The sequence below is a fragment of the Corvus cornix genome, chromosome 14 (genome assembly GCF_000738735.6).
Source record: "Corvus cornix cornix isolate S_Up_H32 chromosome 14, ASM73873v5, whole genome shotgun sequence".
Lineage (NCBI taxonomy): Eukaryota > Metazoa > Chordata > Aves > Passeriformes > Corvidae > Corvus > Corvus cornix.
Window position 1 is genome coordinate 3,790,218 of NC_046344.1, and position 25,003 is coordinate 3,815,220.

General features: G+C 39.2%; 2 protein-coding genes across 5 annotated transcripts in view; both read left to right on the plus strand.

Annotated features, from left to right (window-relative positions):
- Window positions 1-7,258, plus strand: part of GPR146 (G protein-coupled receptor 146) — a 49,304-nt gene extending 42,046 nt beyond the window's left edge. For 2 of the 4 annotated variants that reach the window (XM_010392421.4, XM_039559989.1), the window contains one exon: window positions 2,529-7,258. In XM_010392421.4, the coding sequence (XP_010390723.1) occupies window positions 2,573-3,577 (1,005 nt within the window). In that variant the 5' untranslated portion in view covers window positions 2,529-2,572 and the 3' untranslated portion in view covers window positions 3,578-7,258. Of the gene's footprint in view, window positions 1-4; window positions 293-318; window positions 633-2,528 lie in introns of those variants that run through there. The other 2 variants (XM_010392422.4, XM_019281626.3) reach the window with 2 other exon arrangements.
- A 7,998-nt stretch (window positions 7,259-15,256) lies between these two features.
- LOC104684829 lies at window positions 15,257-24,799 on the plus strand. The gene is made up of 2 exons (XM_010392419.4): window positions 15,257-15,630; window positions 21,546-24,799. The coding sequence occupies exon 2, from the start codon at window positions 21,591-21,593 to the stop codon at window positions 22,605-22,607; it is 1,017 nt and encodes a 338-aa protein (XP_010390721.1). The 5' UTR covers window positions 15,257-15,630; window positions 21,546-21,590; the 3' UTR covers window positions 22,608-24,799.
- The last annotated feature ends 204 nt before the right edge of the window (window positions 24,800-25,003 follow it).

The window sequence follows — 25,003 nt, forward strand, 5'->3', positions numbered from 1 at the left end:
CTGGGAACGGGAGGATCCGGGCAGCGCTGGGGCCGCCGCAGCCGGGGCACTGTAAACAAGAGGCTGCAGCCTCCACTTATGCAACAGAGGCAACCTGGGGCTGCAGAGCTGCCGGTGGCCGCGCAGGGAAGGGGGCAGCGGGGACTGAGCGAGCCGCGGTGCTGCGCGCAGGGCTCTGAGGAGTGACCCGGACTCTGCCGTGGTTGGGAGGGACAAAAGGCACGGCTGGGTGCGAAATGCTGAGAGGGGCCTGCGGAGCACAGCGCAGCGAGCAGGTTCAGTGCCTTCGCTGGTAAGTGAGCATTAAACACGGGGCATTTCGGCTGTAGCGGCAGAAATACCTCGCCTCGGAACTTAAAAGTCAGCAAGAAAATCTGAGAAAATGCTTTGATTTTGGATTTTATTTTTGCTCATTCCAGAGGTAAATACTGGCATTTCCCTAAGATTACTATTTAACAAGCAAATCGTCTGCCATTTCTATCATCAAAACGGAATTGTCGTGTTTAACTGCACTTACAGGACGTAAAGGGAAAAAAAGGGCAGTGACTAAAACCACTTGTGAAACCAGACATCCCCCTGCTCTGTAAAATACAAAGCCTGGTAACAAAGACTGTTGATCTTCTGAGATACAGGCAAGTTATTCAGTGGCTGATGTAACTCAGTCTGGAGTAATCAAAGCTACATGCTTAAAGGATAAACCTACATAATGGAATTATGTGATTGTATCCATGCCTGTGCTTAGTCACCTTTGCACTCACGAGAATGCATATATTTGCAATACCTAGTTCCAGTCTGCTGCTTTGCTTGAATCGAGTCGTAACAGTTGAATGAGGTGTAGTTTTGGTTCCCTTCAACTGCGAAAAACAACAGTTTTACTTTTTCTTTCTTAAAAACTTAACAGATGCTGCCTGAAAACAACCTGGGTTGTTTTTGGTGCTCAAAAATAGAATGAGGATGGAAAGACAACATAGATATGATACAGTCCACTCATACACAACAATATAGCTGAAGAACTGATGTGAGAAAATGAACTGAAAAAGTCAAGTTTTCCCACAAAGGCGAAAACAAGCTTTGAAAACAACAGAACTTCTGGTGCTGTCACAGAAGCCACTTCTCTGAGGAAATCCAACATAGGACAGTGGAATAAAAATTTGCTTGCCTGGCTAAAATTACTGTATTTTTAGCCTGATTTCTGGCTCAGCTTATGGTACTTAGAAGAAAAATGCACACAAAACAACTGCAGTGGGAAATGTGGAAGTTGACACGATTTTGGGACAAATTCTGTACTATGGCTGAAGAGTCAAAGAATTAGCACCAGGGAGATGCAGTCACGTACCCATATGCTTACAGACCCCACACAGTATAATTTAGCCATCTGTTTCATGGAGTGTAGCATGTTGTCTAGTAGCATTCATTTTCATTGCACAATGTTTACTGTGGATTGATTAAATCTTGCTCTCTCTCTGGAAAGAATCCAGGTATGTGTGCTTATACTTTGCTATAGGTGCTGAAAGGGAAGCACACAAAACCACAGGAGTATGTGACAGACAGGGTACGTGACATGGGAAATCACCTGCTGCACCAGCTCTGCACTGCCCCTGACATGGGCTGCCATGAGTAACAGCCATGATTTTAAGGCTGTGCCTGTTTTGAGTTGTACTTCAGAGATTATTTCTTGTTTCTGCACTTTGGAAAGAGACTTTACACAATTGCTTTGAAGTTCACTTGGTTTCAGTTAAAACGCTCTCTCTTGACTGATGATAAAGCAAAGATGGCTGGGCCACAACTGCTGATAGTAGCATACTTTTTTAAAGAATTCGAGCTATTTTCAGAGGAAATGATAGCTGATTCTTGCCTTTTTGGAAACTCAGACTGCCCTGATATTAGGTTCCCTGGACTACAGAGGTCCATTGTTTTTTTGAAACTAAATGGTTATAAGGTTGGAAGTCTGAATACAAACTGACCTATTTAAAAAAAAAAAACAAAACCAAACTCCCCCTCCTTACACCTCATTTCCCAGTATCCTCTAGTCTTTGTCAATTTTACCAGTGATCCAGTACACATCCACCATACTGCCTTGGATGTGCCTCTTAAGAAACTCTTTTTTCAAGGTAAAGCTTATTTAACATCTTAAGAGATCTCTATTTTCCATCATATTGTGAAGATTTGTGCTTCAGCTTATATCCTTCCACTCTTCAGTAGTTACCCTTATGTGTTATTAGCTATATACAAGGTACTGTTTGACAGGGTTTTTTTAAATTGTATTACTGTTCATGCTATTCATTACAACTTACTTCTGTTGAGTGTCCTGTATCAACTAATTTACCACTAGTTTCATTTAAATTACAACTTCAGAACGTGTATTAGTCTCATGAAATTTTGAATCACAGTTGACTTTCTTCTAGACTAACAACATCAGTTATGTGACATGTGTAATCTTTAAATTCAAAATGTTTTCTTCACAGTACTCTGCATTTCATTTAGAATGTAATATTTTAACAACACTTTCACTGTTTCTTGCTCTACAGAAAAGCTGGTAACCAGCAAAGAAGACACAAAAGCTAAAATCACTATGTGGAGCTGTGAAGCCTTAATCAACAGTACTGAGAACAGTGAGGACCAGCATCTCTGCCATGACTTCGACCTTGTGCTTTCCATCTTTTCCCTACTCTACCTCATTATATGTTTCCCAATTGGCCTTTGTTACAATGGCCTGCTGGTCCTAGTTAACCTCTACAACAAAGCTACTATGACTATGCCAGATGTTTACTTCGTCAACATTGCCGTTGCCGGTCTCATCATCAACACTCTGGCACCAATGTACCTGCTAGGTCTTGCCAATACAAAATGGGCCATCTGGAATTCCAACAATGAAGTTTATATTACCTTTCTTATTTTATTCAACGTCTCATCATTAGTTACCATGTACTCTACCACACTGCTCAGTCTGGACTACTACATTGAGCGTGCTCTGCCCAGGACTTACATGTCCAGTGTGTACAACACCAAACACGTCTGTGGGTTCATCTGGGGCGGTGCCATGCTCACAAGCTTCTCATCTCTCCTGTTCTACGTCTGCAACCACGTGTCCACCAAAATAATTGAGTGTTCCAAGATGCAGAACCAGGAAGCAGCAGATGCCATCATGGTGTTCATCGGGTACGTTGTACCCGCCATCGCTGTTCTCTACGCGCTGACGCTGATCCTGCGGATACGCAAGGAGGCCACGCCACTGGATCAGGACACTGGGCGCTTGGATCCATCAGTGCACAGGCTGCTGATTGCCACAGTCTGTACCCAGTTCACCCTGTGGACACCCTATTACATTATTCTCTTGGTAAGCACATTTACTAACCTACGAGGAAGAATTCCAGATGTAAATTCCATTCAAATATTACACTTCGCCACGATTTTGTCAAAATTCCTGGCTTTCTCCAGCAGCTTTGTCATGCCTCTGCTCTACAGATACATTAACAAAAACTTCCCCAACAAATTACGACGGTTGCTTAAAAAGATACACTGTGGGAATCAAGGGTGTTCTCACGAGCGCACAGTGGTACAGCAGGTCATGACATAGGTGTGACACAACCCCTGGTGCTCTGTGACTGCCGCGCTGGGTGCTCAGTGCTGGGACTGTGACACTGCTGTGCTGGCACTCAGACATTAGAGAGTCCCAACCAAGAGGCTGGAAGGAGCTTCCATTGCAGTTGAATGCAAGAGTCTTAATTTTCCAGTAGGTGTTTGCTGAAGTGGTGTGAGGCTCTGGCCTGTGTGCTGCACTACCTGTGACATCTGATACCTTAGTGCACTGAACTGGTGACAAAGGATAAACTCTGTTTTCATGGCTCTGATCTTCCTGTCTGAAGAAATCAACTAAGCAGTTTACTGAAGTCTTGACTGAAGACACAGCACCTTGTATCTTGTATAGGAAAAGGTATTACCTTGTTTTCTGTACAAAGTGATAGTGCTATCCTTGATGAAGTAAATAGAATTTTTCAATGAAGATTATATAGATGATCTTTACTGAAGATCATATTATCCAATGATACATGTCCAAATAGTAAATGTTAATTATAAATTAAATTATTTAATTTCTTTCTCCCTCACTGAATCCCCTCTAAAAGAAGCCTAATTTACTATTTTCAGAAATTATTTTCTCACACAAACTAACCTGTTTTAATGTTTATGGTAAAGTGATTTTTCTTTTAGCTACAACAAATAACAAAAATGTGTTTTAATTTTCCAGTGCTTTGTTTGTATCCTAAAACATTTCAGGAATTCAGAAATATTTATTAACTAATTCTGAGGGAACTTAGAGATGTTCGTTCCACATATTAAAATGAAGGACACAGTCATTTACAAAGTTAAATCAGAATTTAACTAGTAAAGATTGTCTGGCTAAGTGTTATGGTCCACATATGTTCATGTAACAAGAGTAATTATCTTAAAAAATAAATATGTTTATGATTAACATTTTGTATTTTCAAGGGATATGTTTGCAACAAATAAATTAAACTCTCTTTAATCTAGGACATCACTGGAGTTTTGGAAATCATATAAAATTCCCCAATACAGGAATCCCAGTCAGCAACAGCTCTTTGCTGACCTCTCAAAAAAGCCTTCCATTGGGATTCTTGGATACACAGTAAAGTCTAGTTTCACACTAGGGATGAAGAAATCCAATCCAGATCACCAAATTTTACTGATTATATGAAATACGTAAGAAACGCAGACATGCTGCAGGAAGCACATAAAGAGTTACAACAACAAAACTACAAAGCACTGACCCAAAAACTACCTGTTCTTGTGCTGCTGTTGCATTAATGACAGGAGGGGGGGTACAAGTGAAACTGATACTCTCCCACTGGTGTGGGGCCACAAGACATTTCTGTCACTTGATACATGCTACAGCATCATTTTGTTGCTTAATCTGTCACAGCACAACTCAAATCCCATGTGACTTCATTAAAAAAATGTGACTTTTCAAGCTTCACGTATGGAGCAAGACCAGAACTGAACATTTCCCATTGTTCAGAGCACAGTCTTGTCTGGTAACTGGTCCTAGTCTGTCAGCAGAGGTACACACTGAAGTCTTACATGAAAAGCATGTGAGGAACAGACCTTTCAGACCTTTTCCCTTCAAGCAATTTCTTCCCATAGTCTTCTTTGCTTATCCTCTTTATCTACAAGCGTCTCTAAGTTACCAACATCCTGGTGGAAGACTTTCCATTAATCGTTAGTTTTTTAATAGCTTTTCAGATTTTATTGAATTTTTTTAACCCTTAAAGCCTACAGAGTAAATAACCTGTTTCTGTGGTGTTTTCAGTTTTAGCCTGTTGATGAAAGCCATGTTAAGGAATGAAGCTGTTCCTTATCACTGTGTCCCAGCTCACACACTCATTTATAGTGATTCTATGCTGACATACATGATACTGGCTGCTTTCTAGGTTTTGCCCCCCTTGTGAGATTTTCTATAAATTTCTATACATCTTGAGCATTCAGGCTCACTTCCACACAGAAGCGTTTAAGAACAAAATCTTTCCTTACAGCTGTCAAGCAAACAGACTCCTTCTTCCCATCTGAGGAAAATGAGGTTTCTTAATGCACCACATTAAATCTCTCATATAAAATCTGTTAAAGAAATTCTCTGCCATTATGCAGGAAGGGAGGAACTGGCTTATCTGGTGTGAATAGAGGCTTTCAGAACTGGGACACTGCCAGAACGGTGTGGCTGAGCAGGCAGCATTAAGTGCAATTTCAACTTCCATGTTGCTTCCTCACTTCCATCTCCTCCTTCTCTTAAGGCATCTTATTTTCTGTCTCTAACAGACTGTTGCCTTTATTTCTGTTCTTTTCTCTCTGTGTTAAACTCCGAGTTTCAGATCATGGCTCTTCTATAATTTCTCTTTATTGTTTTCACTTCTCTGCACAATTTATTTAACTTTCCTTTCTCTCCCATCCCTGCTTGGTCTTGCACACCTGGTACCATTCAATACTCATGTTTACTTCTTCACACTGACTCCTTTACGATGATCCACATCTTATTCAGTGATTGGACATTACAAACAAATTTATGTACTAAAATGGAAGCTGCTATTTAAGAGATGTAGAAAGACAGATTTTTATGTAATTTACCCATGGGGTATCAAATCTGTTTTTTTCCTAATCTTTTTTACTGCAACGGGTATTTGTCTGTATCCTTGATAAACACTGAATGTCATGGCAATCATACATACAACAACTTGGATAATTTAATGAACAAGACTGGTATCCACTCAACCTCCTTTAAAAGTTAATTTGATGTATTAGTTGCCTCAAAGAAACTGTGCCATGGATCTGCCTGGCTGCTGTTCTCTTGAGCAAATTCTGAACTTAATTGCAGCACTCTCACCTGGTATCTCTTAAAAAGCAGCATCCTAAAAAGAGAGAGCTTTGCAATATTTATATAAAGAACAGTAGGGGGGCAAGTGCAGTAAAATACTTAAGGAAATACAAGGTATCATAAATTAGGAAGAACTTTTATGGACAAATCTTTACAAAGTTCTCAAGAATGGGACCTTTCCATTTCAAACACCTGAAGGTTTCTGGTGACTGTAAATAGGGGCTTACCTATTACACATTTAAATAGATATGAATAAAATACTGTATATATGCAAGATAAAAATCAGCCTACTGATGTAAAAAGAATCTGCAAAGAGTTTATTAAATTATTTCTTAAACTGTATCATTTAAATGTAAACCTCTGAACAGGAAGGTGTACTGTATGCTTCTGTATGTATATAATGTGTACTAGAAAGTAAGCACTAGTTAAGTGCCATTATTAACAGTGTTATTTTCTCACAGAATTAAACTTAATATTTGAGTTGATCTATGGCTTATAGCCCTCTTGCTGAAGTGCTAATTAAGTCAAATCAATGAACTAACTTGTCATGCTCTCCTTCTGTGTGAGTTACTAACACAGCTAGCTCAAGACAGGTCCTTGTTGACCAACTTCATAGAGGTCCTAGTTTCAAAAGTTTACATTTCAGAATCAAATTTTGTTGGGCTCTGAAGATGTAATTTCAGTTAATTAAAGAAAGTGATCAGCCACTAGAAAATTCCTGGTTCTATTGCGATGAAGAGACGTGGACTCCAGTATCATGTCAAGATACTACAGAAATGGACTTTCTGGAAAGCTTCATAAAGGAAGCATTGGCTCATAATACACTCTAAATAAAAAGTGTTCAGGTATATGTGGTCAATAAAATGTGTGATTTTATTTTTGTTGTTTTTGCTTTCTTGATAAAAACCTGTTGCAGACAAGCTTAAACCTGTGTGGCTTCACTGAATCAAAACATAACAGATTGCATGATTTGGATGTCAAATTTCCAGGACATAATTTGACATTATTAAAATCTCATTATTTATCAGCATGAAGTTGGCTGGGAATAAAAGCTAAAAGGCACATACCTCCCCTGATTTTTTTCAGCATAAAGTATCCTGCAGTTAATGAGACAGAGTTAACAGTGCACCTGGAGATCAGTGCAAACATTGGCCACATCCTGACAACTTCCTTTCCTTTGTGCTGCCACAATCAGTTTCCTGCAGAAATTCTCTTGGTTCTCAGAACAACATAAAATAACCCACACCTCTGGCATCCCAAAGAAAACACAGCTTTTAAGAATCTAAGGTACCTCATACCACATTCATTGCAGTAACCACTGCACATAACCAAAAGATTACTCCCTGTGGATCAATTCGTTTACCCTACATATATGAAAATATTTTCTTGGCTGTACTTTCAAAATTATTCATTTGTTCCCTTTCAATGTTCTGTGAACTGTAGAAAGACAGCAACTAACAGCAAACTCTATTTAAAATAGTTATTGCTAAACCCTTTTAAGAAACTCTCAGTCCAAGGCACGCCTGAGTTTTAAGTCTCAGTCAGAAATAAATGAAAATGGCAACTATCAAAGTGGAAGTTGCAATATTACACCATTTAATCAAAGCCAAGTATCTGACAGGATGCCCTTACTTTCACACAGTGTTTTAAGGGGTGTGTTCTGCTACTTTAATAGGAGAGCCAGCATCTCTGAACAACTACAGAGCAGGGATTTTCTGATCCTTCATTCCACAGAGCTTTTGGATACATCCAACAAAAAGGCTGTTTCTCAGCTGGATTAGTAAACCCCCTCATATACAACACAGATTGAAGGATTTTCAGTGAGAACATAGTTACTAGGCACCAAGTTCACAAGCCCACAGGTTTTTGAAGGGTGAACAACTACATATATGCAAGGGAAAAGGGTTGATTAGGTACAACGAAGTCAAGATGTTTACACCAGTACAAACCAGGCTGACACAGCACCTGAATCTGCCATTATCTGTCAATACAGAGACTTCAGAAGTCAACCACATTTTGGAACAGTCACAGAAAATACTCATCCAACTACTGCATAACAGGAGAATAGGCCCCAAGGTTGCAAAGAAAATTCGACACTGCTACCACAAGCCTCAGAAGGAAGTTACACCATTTTTTTTCCTTGTTTAAAACTAAGACTGAATTAAATTTTTTTTTGTGCTGTGGGTATGTGCACAGGTAATGCCCTATTTATCACTGCTTAATAAAAATGAAAACAGCCCAGTGTCTAGGCTGGAGACCTCGTGAGCTTCACTGCAGCAGCATGGGACTGGTAAGAAAAGCAGAACCCGCCCAAGTGCCACTCTCAGTTCCACTGTTTGCTGGGGACTCGGAGAGGAATTGATTCTTGCCTAAGTTTCTGCAGCTGTGAAGTGCTCAACACACTGATAGATCTGAAACATCTGCTCCTAGATTAATTTATGTTGTTTCTTAATAAGCAAAAACCTTGTGTATTTCTTGAGTATCTTGTGCAATACCTTTTCCAAGTGAAAGCAATCTAATGGTACAAACCCAGCTGTGCAGACTGCCATGGCAACAAATCTGAAGTGTGAAATGTTTCCTCTGATGAATTTCCTTTAGTTTTCCATTATATATCAAAACACTTTGACATATGCTGACTACATGCTTTTTCCATCAGGAGAGCAGATCTATTATCTCCTTTGTCATCCTGCTTTCTTCCCACCAAGTCTTTCCCTTACCTTGAAAATCCATGTGATTTCCTTATATTCCTTCCTTCTAAAGAACTGGCACCTTTAATTACATCCGCAAGAATTGTCAAAAATATTCACAGTCTGCAGCAGGCAGAATTTCCGTACAATTACAAATCATGACAGTAAAACACTTTAAAGCACCAGATTCTCATTAGAGTACTTATTAATTAAGTATAAAAATATATTTAAAAAAAACCACCTTTCTATCAAAAATTCTTTAAAGCAAGATTTATAACCAGAAGTGAATCCATTTAATCTAGTTTAAAAAGTACTTGCACGCTTTTCCCCCTCTTCTTAAATACATTATCCCAGAGGTGCTGCCAGTGGCACTGATGGGCTCAGCCTTGGCCAGTGGCAGGTCCATCTTGGGGTCAGCTGGAATTGGATCTGTTGGACATGGAGAAGTTTCTGGCAGCTTCCCACAAAAGCCACCTCTGTGCCTTCTTCCCTGCCTCTGCTATCCAAACCTTGCCATGCAAACCCGGTACAATTACTAATTACAAAGTGAATTGAAAAGCCTAATTTTAGTCCCCCAAAATCTGTAAACTTAAGCTAGAATTTATCTTGAAGTCGGTAGAATTTCTGCACTGTTTCTTATGTCCAAAACCTTTAAAAGATCATTTTGAAACGAATTCTGGTATTGGTTTATGAAAGCTGTTTTAGAAACTCCATCTGGTGGTCACTGGCAGAATGCTCTTTCAGTTCCCAAAAGCAGTAAGATCAGTAAAATTAGTTCGATTTAAATTCATCTTTAGGCTAAAAAAACACAACAACTCAGTCCCAGTTTCTGTTAAACACAGATTTGTACAGCTGGTGCTGTCTGCAAGCAGTGAGGGTATTGCTACAAGTATTTAGAGGAAACAACATTAACCTCAACTTGTACAGCCAACTGCTGCTGTGAGGGAGAGGCAGGTAAGAGACAATTCTGTTGCAAGAAACAAATCTCAACAATGGTTAATTTTAGTTTTGAACCTAAGAGAAGGATATTTAACCAGGCTACTAGGTCTGACTATTCACAAGGAAGAAATATTTATTAAAAAGCACATGTTTCTTGTATTGTTTCATGAAACATCTGTTACTGGTCATTGTGGTTGACAAGATGCTCGAAGACCAAAGGAGGTGCCATTCCCATTCAGCTCGAGAGTATTGTAATTCTTTCTAATTAAGTATGGTCTCACTAGTTCACAATGAAATAGATTTCTTAATTAAGAGAGAAGTCTGAAATTTTTCAGGTCCAGCCTATGTGCAGTTAAATAATCATTCCAGCACCTGCACTGCTATGCAGAGACCAGCTCTCTTATTAAAACTTGCCATTAGAAAAAGCTTTTTTCCACCCTTTAGTAGAATGTTATTTTGAAATACAGGCAATTTTTGAGCTCTTGTAGCTGAGTTACACAGATGATTTACCTGTATTGAGGAATTTATTTTGTGATTGATAGAAACATTACTGTATAGTAATAATAATAAAATACTGGTTAGTAAAACAACTCACACTACAAACAGTGCTCCAATAAGCCAATAATAAAATCACTAATAGTGAACCACAGGCAAGGAACCCTGAGATGTGAAGGCAGCAATCACACAGCAGCCAGCATGGCTGTTCTAGGAGAAAAGGAAGAAATGCTGATTTACAACTGGCCTCTGAGGTGCAGGTAATCATTAATAACCAGTGCTTATGGATAAACATCACCAGCCTGGGCTTTCTTAACCCCATCCAAGTAGAGAGAGCAAGACTATCAAATTTTACAATTTCACATAGCTCAGTGTACCTTATAAATAAGGAGAAGCATCTGAATTCCATTTTAAAAACCACACTTAAAAAACCCCTTCCTAAACCAAACATGCAGGGAATATAATACAATAAAGCCATGCGAGGTTTTTTTAATTCTAAAATGAATCTATACACAAAATTTCTTTAACTTTCTTCCAACTAGCAATTCTTGGTTCTCTGTACAACTTCCCTCATGTTTTGGGGTTTGGTGGTTTGAGTTTTTTGGGGGAGGGGTATCCTTTTTAATATCAAAGGCCTGATGTTCTACAGTGTTTTAATCAAGGACACAAATTTGCTTGCTGTCAAGTAAGACTAAACACAGGTAAAATTAACAGCAAGGCCTTTCACAAGAACAGTTTTACAGAGTGACTGGCAACTGTGCATCAATATAACAAAAGCCTTAGAAGAGCTGCCCCTCTCAAAAATTAGGGTTTTTTTCCCCCAGGACTTTTGAGGTATTGCATTAATGTAAGTGGCTTTAATGTCTTAAAATGCCACAAAGAAAAGCTTCCAATATTTAAGCTCAGCCAAATAGCAATCTTTGACTAGCACAGTGGCTTATATCCCACACTCAAGTTATTTCTTACACAACAACAATAGAAGAAAAATTAAGGTGGAAATACGTGACAGTTGATGAAAAACATCTTTGAAACAAAATTGCAGTGTATTGCACGATTCAAAATTCCAGTAACAATGCAACTGCTTTTCATCATCATACACTGGGGTATAGGCAATAACAGTCATTTAATATTCCAAAACAATCCTATCATTCCACACAGGGATGGTTTTCTTAGTAACCTTACATCCAAAAGGCAAGAAAAGATACATTAATTGAAAGAAGGCGGCAACAGTGTGGTCTGAAAAGAAACTTCGGGCTTCTCATGCAGGATTAGCTCCCTAACAATAATTATCCCACAGAATCCAGCCCAGTCCTTGGACTAACTGCAGATTGATGCAGCCTCTGGTCCCAGGATCCTCGATCACCCTGTGGCTGTTTGATGTTGCACCAAGCAAACAAATGCTCTAATGCTCAACTGAGCGTTGCAGCTCTTTGCTGAACAACTGATCACCATGATTCAGAAGGAAGGTGAGCAAGACAGGATCACCATCTCCATAATACTTCACAGGATGGATATGCCTGAAGCCAGAGAATAAAAAGACTGAAATCTCCAGGGTTGCAGCATCTCACAAGCCAGAAGCACTGAACGGTGTTTGTTAGAAAAGATGGAGAAGGTTCTGTCATCTGGCACACATGGATAGGAAAGAAAGAGCCTTCACTTCAAATTAAACCTCCTGTCAGGGATCTGTGCTCTGCTAAACACATCAGTAATATGGGTCAATTAAGAGAAATTATTGGTGTTGGTTAAAAAAAAAAAAATCATTCACATCTGCTTTCTTTATGGCAACATCTGTCACCCAGTACTGGAGATATTTATTTTGCCACATGAACAGTTGTGTTCAAAAATAAACCCAAGTTTTGCCCACCACAGCACACTGTAGGTGGTTAGTGGCTGTACATGTTATCAGCCAATCCTGAAATATTGGCACAGCATCTCACAACTATTTCACTTCTGTAACTTCACCTTTCCTGCCTCCATCCTATCCTGAAAATCACTATCATACACCCACCTTTTCCACTGAGAGCAAGTAAACTAATACATGAAAAGAAATTTCACCAAAAAATAATAAATCCATAAATCACTGATAAAAATAATTATGACATTATGCATCATCCCAAACACAATCACTTAACCATTTTCTGCAGCTTTATGAAACCCTTATACAACTGAGCACTGGTCTGCTTGCCACTATCCTCATATGACTTGTACCCTGTGATCATTTAAGCAAATTAAACAAACTGGTTTATTGTTTTTTTCTAAGGAAAGATGCAGCTGGTCACACAACGGCAATATTTCTGCTTTTCTTTTACTAATGCATTAACTGTGACAGTAACAGCAAGCTGCTGCCAAAGCTCCACCTGGGAGCTCTTAACATACCTCAAAAATTGTTTTTGTTTCTGTAGATGAGACAGAATTGCAGCTATCGAGATGGGAATCAGCAAGGTCTAAACAGAATAAAGAATACAGAGTTGGGAAACTTTGATTTTCTAACCTCTATTTCTCCTCTGGCTTTCAATTTATTCCATCATCCTGGAAGAATGAATTTCTCAGTAGCCAAACATAAACGTGATGCTTTCTGATGTGCGAGTCTCTCAATCTGTGTACAGTTCTGAAACAGTGCTGTGCTACTTGCACCTGATTCCAAGTAGGAAACATGTTCTTGCTCCCTAAATACCACTGAATAATGAAGTTTAATAGAAGTTTCAGACAAAGTATGAGCTAATGTCTGTAAATGTGAATGCAACTTTGAAGATGGGAGCTTTCTCTTCGATTACTTTTTCTTTTTAAAGATGGGAAGTGTAAGAAATAGCTTCTCTCTTTTTACTTTTCTGATTCTATTTATACCATCTTCTCATCAGCAGATAAGTTCCCTTGGAACTCTGCTTACCCAGCCCATGCATTGTCACACCCGAGGTTACTGAATAACAGGAAATGTGGCCTCAACACTGCTGTGTCAGGGCTTATCGGCACCGGAGTTACTCCTTGCTCCCCGACTGCTCATTAACTCAGAGTCACTAAAACCTTTGTAAAGAGTGGTTTGAATATTCCTTGAATTGGTGCAGTCATTGATTTGCCTTTCTTTTACTAATAAACACCAAGGGCACAGCCAAATAGCCTTGTGTGTACACCCACCCAAGGCAAATTCAACAAGATATAAACCCTCAGCAGTTTGCTCCTGGCTCACAGCCAATAAATAATATTAGTTCCCCCCCTCTGCCCCCAGCAGGGCCCAGAGTTATCAATAAAGGACCTATTCAAAGCAATTCAGTGGAAAATACAGCAACAAAACCATGCTGCAACTGTTCAGCATTGCCTCAAGTGCACAAGTGATCCATTCTGGAAGCTCAAAAGTTAAGTTGATGACCAAAACCTTCCTGAAATTTTTCTGTAATTTCAAAAACAATCATTTCACTATGCCTGCATGGTTTGGTGTGCTCTCTGTACAGCCCTCAGTCCTAGAAAGAATAAGGTGACACTTGAAATTTGCATCTTTACTGAAAAACCAACAGAAAAAGGGAAGAGTCACCTGATTTGCACGTAACAACAATGCACATTTTTTCTTTACCATTCTTAACTATGAGAACTTAGCATCAACAGAATGAGCCTGGATTAGGGTACAGCTCACAGGGAAATGCAACATACAAAACACCTGCACTACACTGCCACTGTCCCCAAGGTTTTGGAGGAGCTACTGCAAATAAAAGGGAAACAAAAAACAACCTACCCAGTCCAACAAACTGCTACATATGATAATCAAAACCAAAGGCTCTGTGTGAATTACAGTATTCTGAATAAAGGCCATTGGAATGCACATTTCACAGAGCCCCTGAACTACTGAAGAGCTGTTCTGGAGGACAGTTCCTTCACAAAGAACATGAACCTTCATCCTGAAAATCAAAATGTCTCTGAGCTACAGCTGCAACCCAAGACCCTCCATCTAGTTTACCTCTAGTCTCAAGAAAGCATTCAGGAGCAGTAGTGCTAACCTGCAGGTGGAAATGTAGACCAAGTGCTAAAATATCTTCTCCAAGTAACCCACAACTTCAATTTTGAAATCTAGACCCATATACATTTGTCTCATTTCATTTTTCTGAAGTGTTTTGGCAGTTTCCATGTGTTTTTAGTGACCCTTGTTAAAGTACAACAAGTAGGAAGCTATGAAAACAGAGTGCTGATACACCGGTCACAAATTACCCTCTCAACCCACGAACGCCATTGCAGGTTACTAGAAGATTACAACAGAAATGCCCTTCCCCATGCGCTGGTAAGAGAAAACATGATGCTACTGATACATCCCAGACAGATGGGCTGCACTAAAAAAAATCATGAGCCAAGCCTTTCTTGCTTATTTATATCCGAGGCTTTAATAACACTATTCAACATGGTCATGCTGAGCCAGACCTGAAACATCCTCCATACTCAAAATCTTGTCTTTTAACACCTCATGGGCATTGCAGAGCATCTGGAAAAATAATTTATTGCATGTATACAATAACAGGAGTGTTCCAAAAGCCCTCGGAAAAATAGAAATACACCTATTTTTAAGCAGGGATCTTAATGCTTTGACATGCCCTGCTTTGTGTTGAGTTCTTGTTGTATTAAGCAAAGGGCGTGGTGTGGTATTTATTCCACAGGCTTTTCCTTTTCTAGACCTCTAGCACTTCAAACAGCGCACTGGGAAAAAATGCAATTGCAAAGGCTGGCCAGTGAGAGTAGGATTACTTCACGAACAGGAAAAAAAAAATCCACTGGATGGCCTCACATACTTAGAAATGGCAGGGACAAACACTACTTTTCTGTTCTAAAATATCTCACTGCAGAGGAGAATCTGAACTTTAAAGTCACATGATGATGAAACCATAGGTTTGCTAAACATGCAACGTGTATGGTTTGAATGACTTCAACCAAGTTCCTGTTCCCCTTACAGAACTGCATGTTTTTTCAGTCAGCAAGCACCCGGATTTTTCACTGTGATGTACAGCAGCTGAAGAAGTTATTGTAATATACACACTCTGCTTTCTACAGAAACAGAAAGCTCTATAAGCTCCAAACAGTAATTGTATTTCAACTGACATTTCACAGTGAAAGGCTCAGCCTGTTTTTTCTGTGGAACATTTCCTTGAAAAGGTAAGTGCTTTATATTATTTTGAATATGCAATGTTTTGTTCAAGAGGCTCAAATAGTGAAGCTGAGGTCGTAATTAAAAACTTTTTGTTTTCCCTTCTTTAACAACACAATTTGAACTACACAAACTGAAATACTGTATCTGGGAAAGGTCCTCAGCTGAAATGTGTAATAAAGCTGAAATTTGTGCTAAAGCTGGGCATTAAGTAGAGAAAATGTGAAGACTGTTTTCCAGTCAGTACTTCACTCCCGTTGAACCAATGGGAGCTGGATGATGAAATACTGTTCAGTGGTCTGGACAAACGACTCCGACCATTGCCTAAAACCAGTCTTTTAAAGGATGGACATTGTCAGATAATCTTAACCCCACTACAGGAATTGTATAGGACAGGAAACACGTCAGTGATGCTGCTTGGAGATTATGTTTAAGTTACTGTTAGTTCCTTTATATTCTAGAAAAGTAAAACCAAAAGCTTTCGGTTTCTCAGGAACTGGTACTTTTCCGTAAGTTAAGGGTAGGATTTCTTAAGTCTTTACAACTTCAAATACTTGCCCAAGAGTAGGAATTGTGATCTTACAAGAAAGAAGAATACAGTATTTCACATTTCAGTCTCTTACATAATGCAAGCTGCCTCCATCTTTTAACTTGGCAGGCGTAGTGTGAACAGAAAGGGCATCTTCACCCCCTGGATCATGTGTTTTTCTCAAGTCGATGCAGGACATGCCCACCAAGAGCACAGTTTCACAAGCAATGTTACATGTATTGCTTTATGACTGGATGAAAGAATATTTTCCTTCTAAAGGCTGGTGACAGAATGCAGAAAGACTGCCCTACCAAACCTTTTACAGAGGAAGAGTTCTGGCTGCCAGGGAGAAACTCCCCTGGTTTAGGAGCTTTTCCTTCTAGACTTTAAATAAACACAAGTCTCCTTGAAACCAAGCTCTCCTTTTGCAGCAGTTAAACATCAAAGTGGGGATGAGGAACCCAAACCCAATGAAATCTTAGGGACTGGGTCCCCTCAGTACTGAAACTCCTTTCACAACTTGCTGTTTTTAAACTGCTTTCTGAACACTGTGCTCACTGTGTTGGAAGTGAAGTGGAATGTATTCACCATGCTTCAGAAATTAAAATCAAACATATTTGCTTTAACTGCTGAATTATAGGAGGGAAACAGGGATAGAAAGAGGAAAAAAAAAATCCAAGGAAAAAGTGAGGCCACATGAAGTTAAGGAAGGATTTGTAATATGACTGATGGCCAGTTAAAGTAAGGGGGACCTGGGATAAAGAGACAAAATACTGGAGCATGACAACACAGGGAAAGATAATGCAAGTAGCATATTGCAAATTTCCCTCACTGACTAATCGTAAAACAAACAGAAACAGACCTGGCTCCTGCCATAGTTACCGGTGACTTAAGTGGAAATAACAAAGCCAGTTTATGTCACACTACGTTGTGAGAGAAAAAAAAAAATTCAGGTCTTGAGGTGTTTGCACTGTAAGCTACAAACACCACTGAAAGAGTAAAGGACTGGTCTGCTGTCGTCACCCCCTCCACCCACACCACAGCAGAGCATAAACATTACGTGCATTTTGAAAAAAAAAGTATGTCCCAGCAGTAAATCCAAGAACCAGGCAAGAACTGAGGGAATACCAGATCTTCTCACAGCAGAGGAAAATGACATAATAAATTCCCTAATTTTTTTTATGATGAAAGCTCCAAGTATTTTGAAAAAGAAAATGTGGCCAGCTGCATGAATACTCTGAAATAAAACACGTGAGAAATAAACCACCCTCTGCTGCTCCCACGGAGCATATATTTTTATTTTAAATTAAATTAAATTAGTATTTCCAGAAGTCTATAAAAACTTGCAAACATTAATATTACTACAGCAAAAGCTATGAGCTCCTTCATCCCATTGTTATTCTAAGCATGAACTTGATGTTTTGGGAATGTTTTCAAACTGGAAAGACAATTTCTTAGAGCTGCTTTACATGATAGATGAGCATCTTACAGTCACAGGAATCTCTAAAGCTACCCATTCCGATGTAAACAACCGTGCAGAGAGGTTGTGCCATCTGTGACTATTCCCAATCCATCAGCTGCAAGGGAGTCAGGCTGTTCTGGCAGAGCCCAATCCATAATTCCAGCTAAAAGACGCTAATGCAGCCACTTCATGAGGTGGTGGGCAATGCATCTTGGAAAGTGCTATGTATCCTCAAATTTCACTGAAATCATTATGAAGAGACAAAATATTGGAAAAAAAAAAAAATTAGATTGTCAGGAAGTCAGAAATATACAGGTAGGTGTGACCCTTTTAGAGAGAAGGGTGCACTTGTATCAGCTGGTAGGAAGAGCTGGGCATGTCTGATGGCACCCCCTGCACACAAGCCTTTCCTACCACAATCTGAGCTCCAAATTGCCCTTTGCTCTTTTAAACAGTGAGACAGCAGAACCAAATCCGAAAAGAGTCTCTGACATTATCACTGTGATTCTTTTAAGCTTCTAGGAATAATTTAAGGGGGAAAAGTTAATAACTACGCATTGATTTTAATCTTATTTGCCAAACTGAAAATATTTCAGAATTAGCTACAAACTGCTAGGAGATATTTTGTCTTCTGTAATAAACACTTTATTGAATTCAAACAAGAATTACACTCACAACTGACTAGCCACAGCAAAGCTGCAAACAGCTTGCTCTTTCAGTAAAATTTTGTTTGTGTGGGAATCCTAAGGTGATTTTCGGGACATTCCCTTTAGAACAGCACACCTAAAAATTTTTCCTTAGCTCAGAATTTTAATACTTACACTGATTATAATTATAAACCTATAGTTGCACTGTTATTTCCCCAAAGTGAGCATATTAATTCTAGGTTGAATAGATTATTTTTTAGTTCAATTCCCTCCTCAGATGAGGTAATTTAAAAGACATACACTCAGGTTAGGATAATAATATTTAGAAGGAGAGGAAGCATCAGTGTTAATTATTTAACAAAAATGTTAGTGTCTGTGGTTACAACTGCAACTGTTTCAGGCATCTGTCTTGACACCAAATGAGGGCAAAACACATCCTTAGCCTCTGCTAAACACCGTGCTGGTTTACCAGTAACACATCACAATGTGCAAGCAGGTGGGCACAGGAAGAGAAACCAAGATGATGCACTGGCTTGCACAGCAAGCTGCAGTTACTGGAATATGCTGCATTAAGCCTTACTTTGTCTTAAAAGCCCGAAGAGTATTTAAATAAAATTTAAAATACATTGCTGTGGTCAAAATTGAACTCGGTATCAGTACCAAGGCCAGGTCCTGAGCAAATTTATTCAAGTTTTGGCATCTTTTTTTTTTTTCCTGTAATTTGATATAAGGCCATATGATTTCCTGTGAAACCCCAAACCCCTCTGTTTCCTTTGCAATGATGTTACCAGAAAAGCTGAATGTTGCTAAATTATTCTGAGATTCCCTGCAAGGACACTGAACATAGCTGGCCCATAAAAGTTGTTGAGAAGACAATGGAAATGTTCACAGTGCCAAAACTGAATTCTTATACTCAGCCCTGCAAAAGGCCTGATGGAATTTGCAGGCAACACTGAAGGCTCTGGTGGAACAGCTTTAAATGTAAGTATTTCCTAACCTTGAATCTACAGTGTGGGATGATAACAGACTTTCTCAGATGCTCAAGTGGTCATAATCCTTCACCAGATTACACTTCAAATCTCTCTCCTAACAGGAGATCAAAACTCCATTTACAGTTTCCTTCCTTCTTGAGACTCCACCCAAGTATTTAAGAAGAAATGAATTGTGAAATTTAAAGTTTTACAGACAAGAATTGCTCATATTTAATAAACTATTTTTAAGCTTCAAAATTTCATTGACTTTTAACTTGCTTCAGAAACTTCTGCCTGTTTTGCCCATCAGTTCTTTCCTACATGGTGCACCCCAGCTCAGAGGCTGGAACATAGAGTCTGACCAGCCAACCTTTCCCTCCTGCAAGAGCACCTGTAACACAAAATGTTTTCCCTGGGTGCATCAGTCCTTCCTGTAGTGGAATCTCTCAGAAAATAACCTTTTCTAGAAAGGAAGAAACTCTGTCTTTAAAAAGGGACAAAGAACACTGCTGAATCAAAACATAACTCCACGCTTTTCTAGAAATGAAATTATAATTATATAAGATTATATACACATTTAATCAAAGCCACTTTGATAAGTCAACTTTTCTAATTAAAACCAGTATTAGAATTCCAATTTTGAGGAGAGATTAGAAATATCAGAAATGTGAAGTAGTGTCAGAGGTAACGACCATAAATTAACTGTCAAACAGTATTAAGACACTGACTTATCTATAATGAGCACTGCTTAAAAACATTAATGCATCTCTATGAATTTTTACCAGTTTAAAATTACTTTCACTTTAAGAGTTAACATCACTAGAATCCCTTTATGGAAGAGGCATTATGTACAACTAAGTATGTAGCTTCTTGCCACTATGACTTACAGAAACTTCTGTAAGGAGAACTCCATGGTCCTGTCTTTGCCTGCTTGTTCAGACCAGCTTTATGTAAAACAGAACAAAGTAAAAACACCAAAGTCTAACACAAAATTGGAATCTTTGTGAACAGAGATTTTTCTTTTTCCCCACAAAACACCCTACACTGTAAAAATGCCCATTTGTTTAACTTTTTCCAGTACTGAGGAACATTTTAATCAGACGTTCCAAATTAATTAGGAATAGTGAGTTCATTATTTTATGTTTAAATATATTTATTCTTTGCAACTTAAAAAGATGTGCTATTTTCTGCGTCAATCAGTACAAGGTGCACAGAAATGTCCTCTTAGAAAATTGAGCTAATTATGCTTTTAGGTGGTCTGGAAAATGTATATATCCATATCCATTACAGTTTTTCATGAGTACATATCATGTTCTCATAAAAGCTTTTTGCCTTTAAAAAAAAAGGAGCCTCCAAGCATATATACAGTAGCAAAATCATTATATCTACATATCACAGAGTCATTACAGCTAACAGCCTATCCATATAACTCTCAAAATTCCCTATTTCCAGGAATTTATAATGCAGCTGTAATAAATGGTCCTTGCTAAAACTTTATCAACAGGTTTATAATGCACCAGTAATCGTTTTCTCAAAGTCAAGCATGCAGAGCAGCATTATTTTTTGCCGTTTTATGCAATAGCTACACCTAAGAAATGACAGGGTTATTAATGTATAAAGATGTTTTAGTATAAAAGCAGTTTGTTCATAACAGTTCTTAAACACTCTCATTAATTTTATATGGGCTCCTCGGTACAGACTGCAGTTATGAAAGGCTTTTTTTCAGAACAGAAAGGAAGCAAAACTAAAACAAAGAAAGGAATGTGGCTTGTGCCTCATATTGTGATTATCTTAGCATTTTCCTCAGTATGTGGTGTGAGACTGCAGCTGGGTTCAAATGATACAGAATTCCCACCCTTGTGACAGGACAGTGGAGCTTTTTGTGGCTGGAGCTGCTGCCCACACATTGGATTGCCCTGCAAACTGCCTTGGCCTTTCTTGGTGAGATGGAGAGGAAAAGAAGCTCCACCTAAACACAGCCAGCTCCTTCCTCACCCCCAATATTCCATATATTCCACAGGCAACATGAGTGTGCTGGATCCTGGCTGTCTACAAAACTGAGCTGCATCAAGTGAGGAAAAGGGGGGAGTGGTGAGAGCAGAAACCACATCAAAAATAAAAAGGCAGATTTCTCTGCCTAAAAATATAATTTCAAGCTAACTTGGGTAATAACACAGGAGTGTAAAACCCACCAAGAAATTACTGCATTTATTCTGAACAAATGGTTCATATGCCTGGCTGCACACAATATATTCAATGCAAAAAAAAGGCATTAAAACTGTACTTTAAAACTTGTTTCACCTTCCTTTTCCAGTTCAACCACCACTGAACAGGAAATAAGCACAGTGTGGAAAGAAGGATGACTTTTCACAACATGACGTGGATCAGCTACCCAAGCAAGAGCCAGCCTTTCACTTCCCAAGAAGAAATTGAAGCCTTCATAGCTTCTCAAAATATCATATCCAGACTCATGCACTGTTACATTGCCTTTTTTGTACCCACAGGATTAACAGCTGGCATATGTATTTTGATCATTTTCATAAAGAATTATTTGCAGAACAAAGGACAAGGCTTGGACTTACTTCTTCTACACTTCACCATCAGCAATATCATAATGATTTTTTTCTCATTTACTGTCATCACTAGACCAGACTATTTAACAGCAACCCACCTTGCCTGTAGTGTCCTGTCTTTTTTTTTCAACTTTGCTTATTTCAATTCTCAGTATGTTTTCATTTTGACATCTCTCACACTGTTACTGGAAAGATTTCCATCAGGGACTGCTCTCTGCAAAGCCACACAAAGACCCATCCTGTGTGTCGGGTTTGTACTCACGTATACCTTCTGTTTGTCCCTGACGGAGGCAGTGCTGGTTGGCACCGATAATTATCAGCTGGAAGCACGCTGCCAGTTGGACCCACTATTTGCATGGCCTGAATACGAGATTGTTAAATTCACCTTTGGGTTTGGAATCCCATCACTACTTCAGATTCTCTGTTTTACTGTTCTCTTGGCTAAAGAAGCACCTGCTGGAGCTCCAGCCTTGCAGCAGCACATCCGCACTTACGCCGCCGTGTACGTGATCAGCGTGACAGCATTTATTTGTCGCCTCTTTTATAACATCATGGTTCTCTTCAGGACAACACTGAAGCTACAGAGGAGCATTGGAACTACAAAGAATGAGCTTGTGATGAACATTGCAGAAATAGTGTTGTTCTGTGAGAGCTGTGCTAGTTTGGTAGTTATACTTTGTTTTCATAAACCATGCAAGGATGAAGTACTGAAAGTCATACAAAAGTGCCGAAGAAAAACCAGTGCCAACAATCACCTTGAAATACCAGAAACAGCCACGACCCATCAAAGTGGGTCACAGTAATCTGTTCTAAACAACTGTCAACCCACTTCACTTTTTAGCTTGTGGGTTTTGGTTTGGTTTTTTACTTCTTCAAAAAAAGGGCAATAGTTCCTTCTTTAGAACCCAAACTTGGCCTATTTTACAGCTAGCAGTACTGGAAGAAAAAAGGTGGTCAGTTCTAGTACTTATATTGATCTGTGAGAAAACATCCATGGTCTGGGGCTGTTTGGGGTTCTTCTCACATATACATATATATTTAAATCATCTATTTTTCTGCCAGCATTGCTTCAAAGTCAGGTAGAAAGATGAGTACTGTTGCCATAGAACTGTGCTTCTGCAGTAGTATCAATGCCCTAGCAAAGCTGCAAACAAAAATGTGGCAGAAAGCAACTTTGAACAAAGGTCAAAATCTGCAGCCAGAGCATTTTCTCAGGTGTGCTTCCTCCTTTGACTTCTTAACCTACAAACTACTTATTTCTATAGCATTGGTATATAACTGGTGTATGTAATTCCAGTAGCAGCAGCAATGAAGTTTTTGTCTGAATTCCTGTGCCAAAAAAAAAAGGAAATCAAATTAATGGAAACACGGGTCCATAAAGGAAAGCTTTGGGTCTTTTGTGAGGCACTGAACTGGAAAGATCAACAGGATGGCTAATTAAAACTTGTGCAAGAATGAAAGCTTTTTGTTAATGTACTCTCAGCTTCCACTTTGCATTTAGACTTACAGCAATTATTGATTTAAGCCATTCCTGATGAGTTCATCAGAAGTATGAAGTCGTTGGAAGAGTCACATTCAGTAATACACTAACTGGAAAACAGAGAAAAGCCAGCCCAAAGCAGTAGAACCAAGTGTGCTTTTAAGAAAGCAAACAAAACCCAAGCCCCAGTTCCTAATAGGAATCAAGGCTCTGCTAGAGACAAGATAGACAGAAGCATTGTACATTTAGATGAGAGTTGATGGGTAAATGGTGCAAGAAGAGGAAAAAATCTGAATTAGAATAAAACAGCTGTGGTGCAGGAGTTTGGATGAAGCCCTGCAGGATCAGTAGCTGATGCAGGCTGAGATGTAGGTGCAAAGGTGGAAATGCCTGCTTTGAGCACATTGCTACTGCCACCAAATCTGGCCAGGAGCCACCTTAGGCATTTGGCTTTGGCTTAATCTTTTCCTCTCACAAAGGTGGAGAGAATAGAAACAGGAAAAGCACAAAATTAGACTAAAACTTGGACAATGATGTAAGCTTAGATTGCAAAGTTATAAAAATACAGTGCTGTGATGAGGAAGGTTCAAGTAACTTGAAGAGTTCTGAGAAAAGCTATTTTGATGCTTAAATCTATGCCTTTGTATGAAACCCGGGTGCTAACAAGAACTGAGAGGGTTTTTTTGCAGTTGTATCCTTTGAAAGATTGTCCTGATGGGGTCCAGATTTGTGTGGGGAGCTGGTGTAAATCAGCATGGGCTGCCTAAGAGAGAAAAGCAGGAACTGATTGATCAAGATGAACATGTTCCACAACACAACAGCCAAGTGCAGAAATGGAAGAATAATAATAATATAGACCTAGTATCCAGAGATATGGATCTAGTCTTGGACATCCAAATCCTGAAAGGTATGGACCATGACTGTATCACATGCAAATGAAGGGCAATCTGCAGTCCCACTATGACTGTAAGGACCAACATTTCCACAAGATGTAAAAATCAATGGGTAAGATGTCTGCATTACATTGTCTCAGCCTGTTCCCCCGTTCAATTTTCTTCTGCTGCCAGCAGGAACAGATGGATAATTAAAGAACTCGACATATAAACAGATCGTTATAGAACGTGGTCAGAAAGGAAGTACGTAGGTAAGAATCATCTCTTTGAAAACTAGAGCCAATTTCATACTTGTGAAAGGAATTCTCAGACGGCATCAGAGGTTTTGTTTTGCACCTGAGAAGAGAGAGATTAAACAACACAAAGATCAGCCTTGCAGAAAGAAGTTTGAAGAGATGAGTTGTAAGAGCTGTACATCAGTGAAAAAGCTGACAGACTGAAAGAATATGTCAGAAGATGCAAGCTGTTTATCCCAGCTCAGAGAGTCAAGAGTTTCAGCTGCACTGTGGGTAAGGAGGATATTTTGTAGCATGGGAATTATGTGCGAATGATTCTACTTTATTTACAGCTTCCATACCTTTTATATTTAAAGATGAAAGAATAAATATTGTATTGTTTCTGAGTCCTGAGTTACTGAGTCCTGAGTGAAAGGTGCCTAAAAGAAAATCGAGTCAGTGAAAGTTGGCTGGGACCTGGAAAGTGGTCTGATGGCAAGTGAATGCCAGTAACACACCTGTGAGGCGCCACAAGGTTGAGCAAGGGGGAAAGGTTGAGCAGGACAGGAAGGTGCTTCACAATACTCTCAGCAAGGTACCCAGCTAGAGCA

Bases quoted from the DNA above. Each gene is read 5' to 3' on its own strand.
- LOC104684829 (XM_010392419.4), top strand. From the start codon at position 21,591: ATGACTTTTCACAACATGACGTGGATCAGCTACCCAAGCAAGAGCCAG.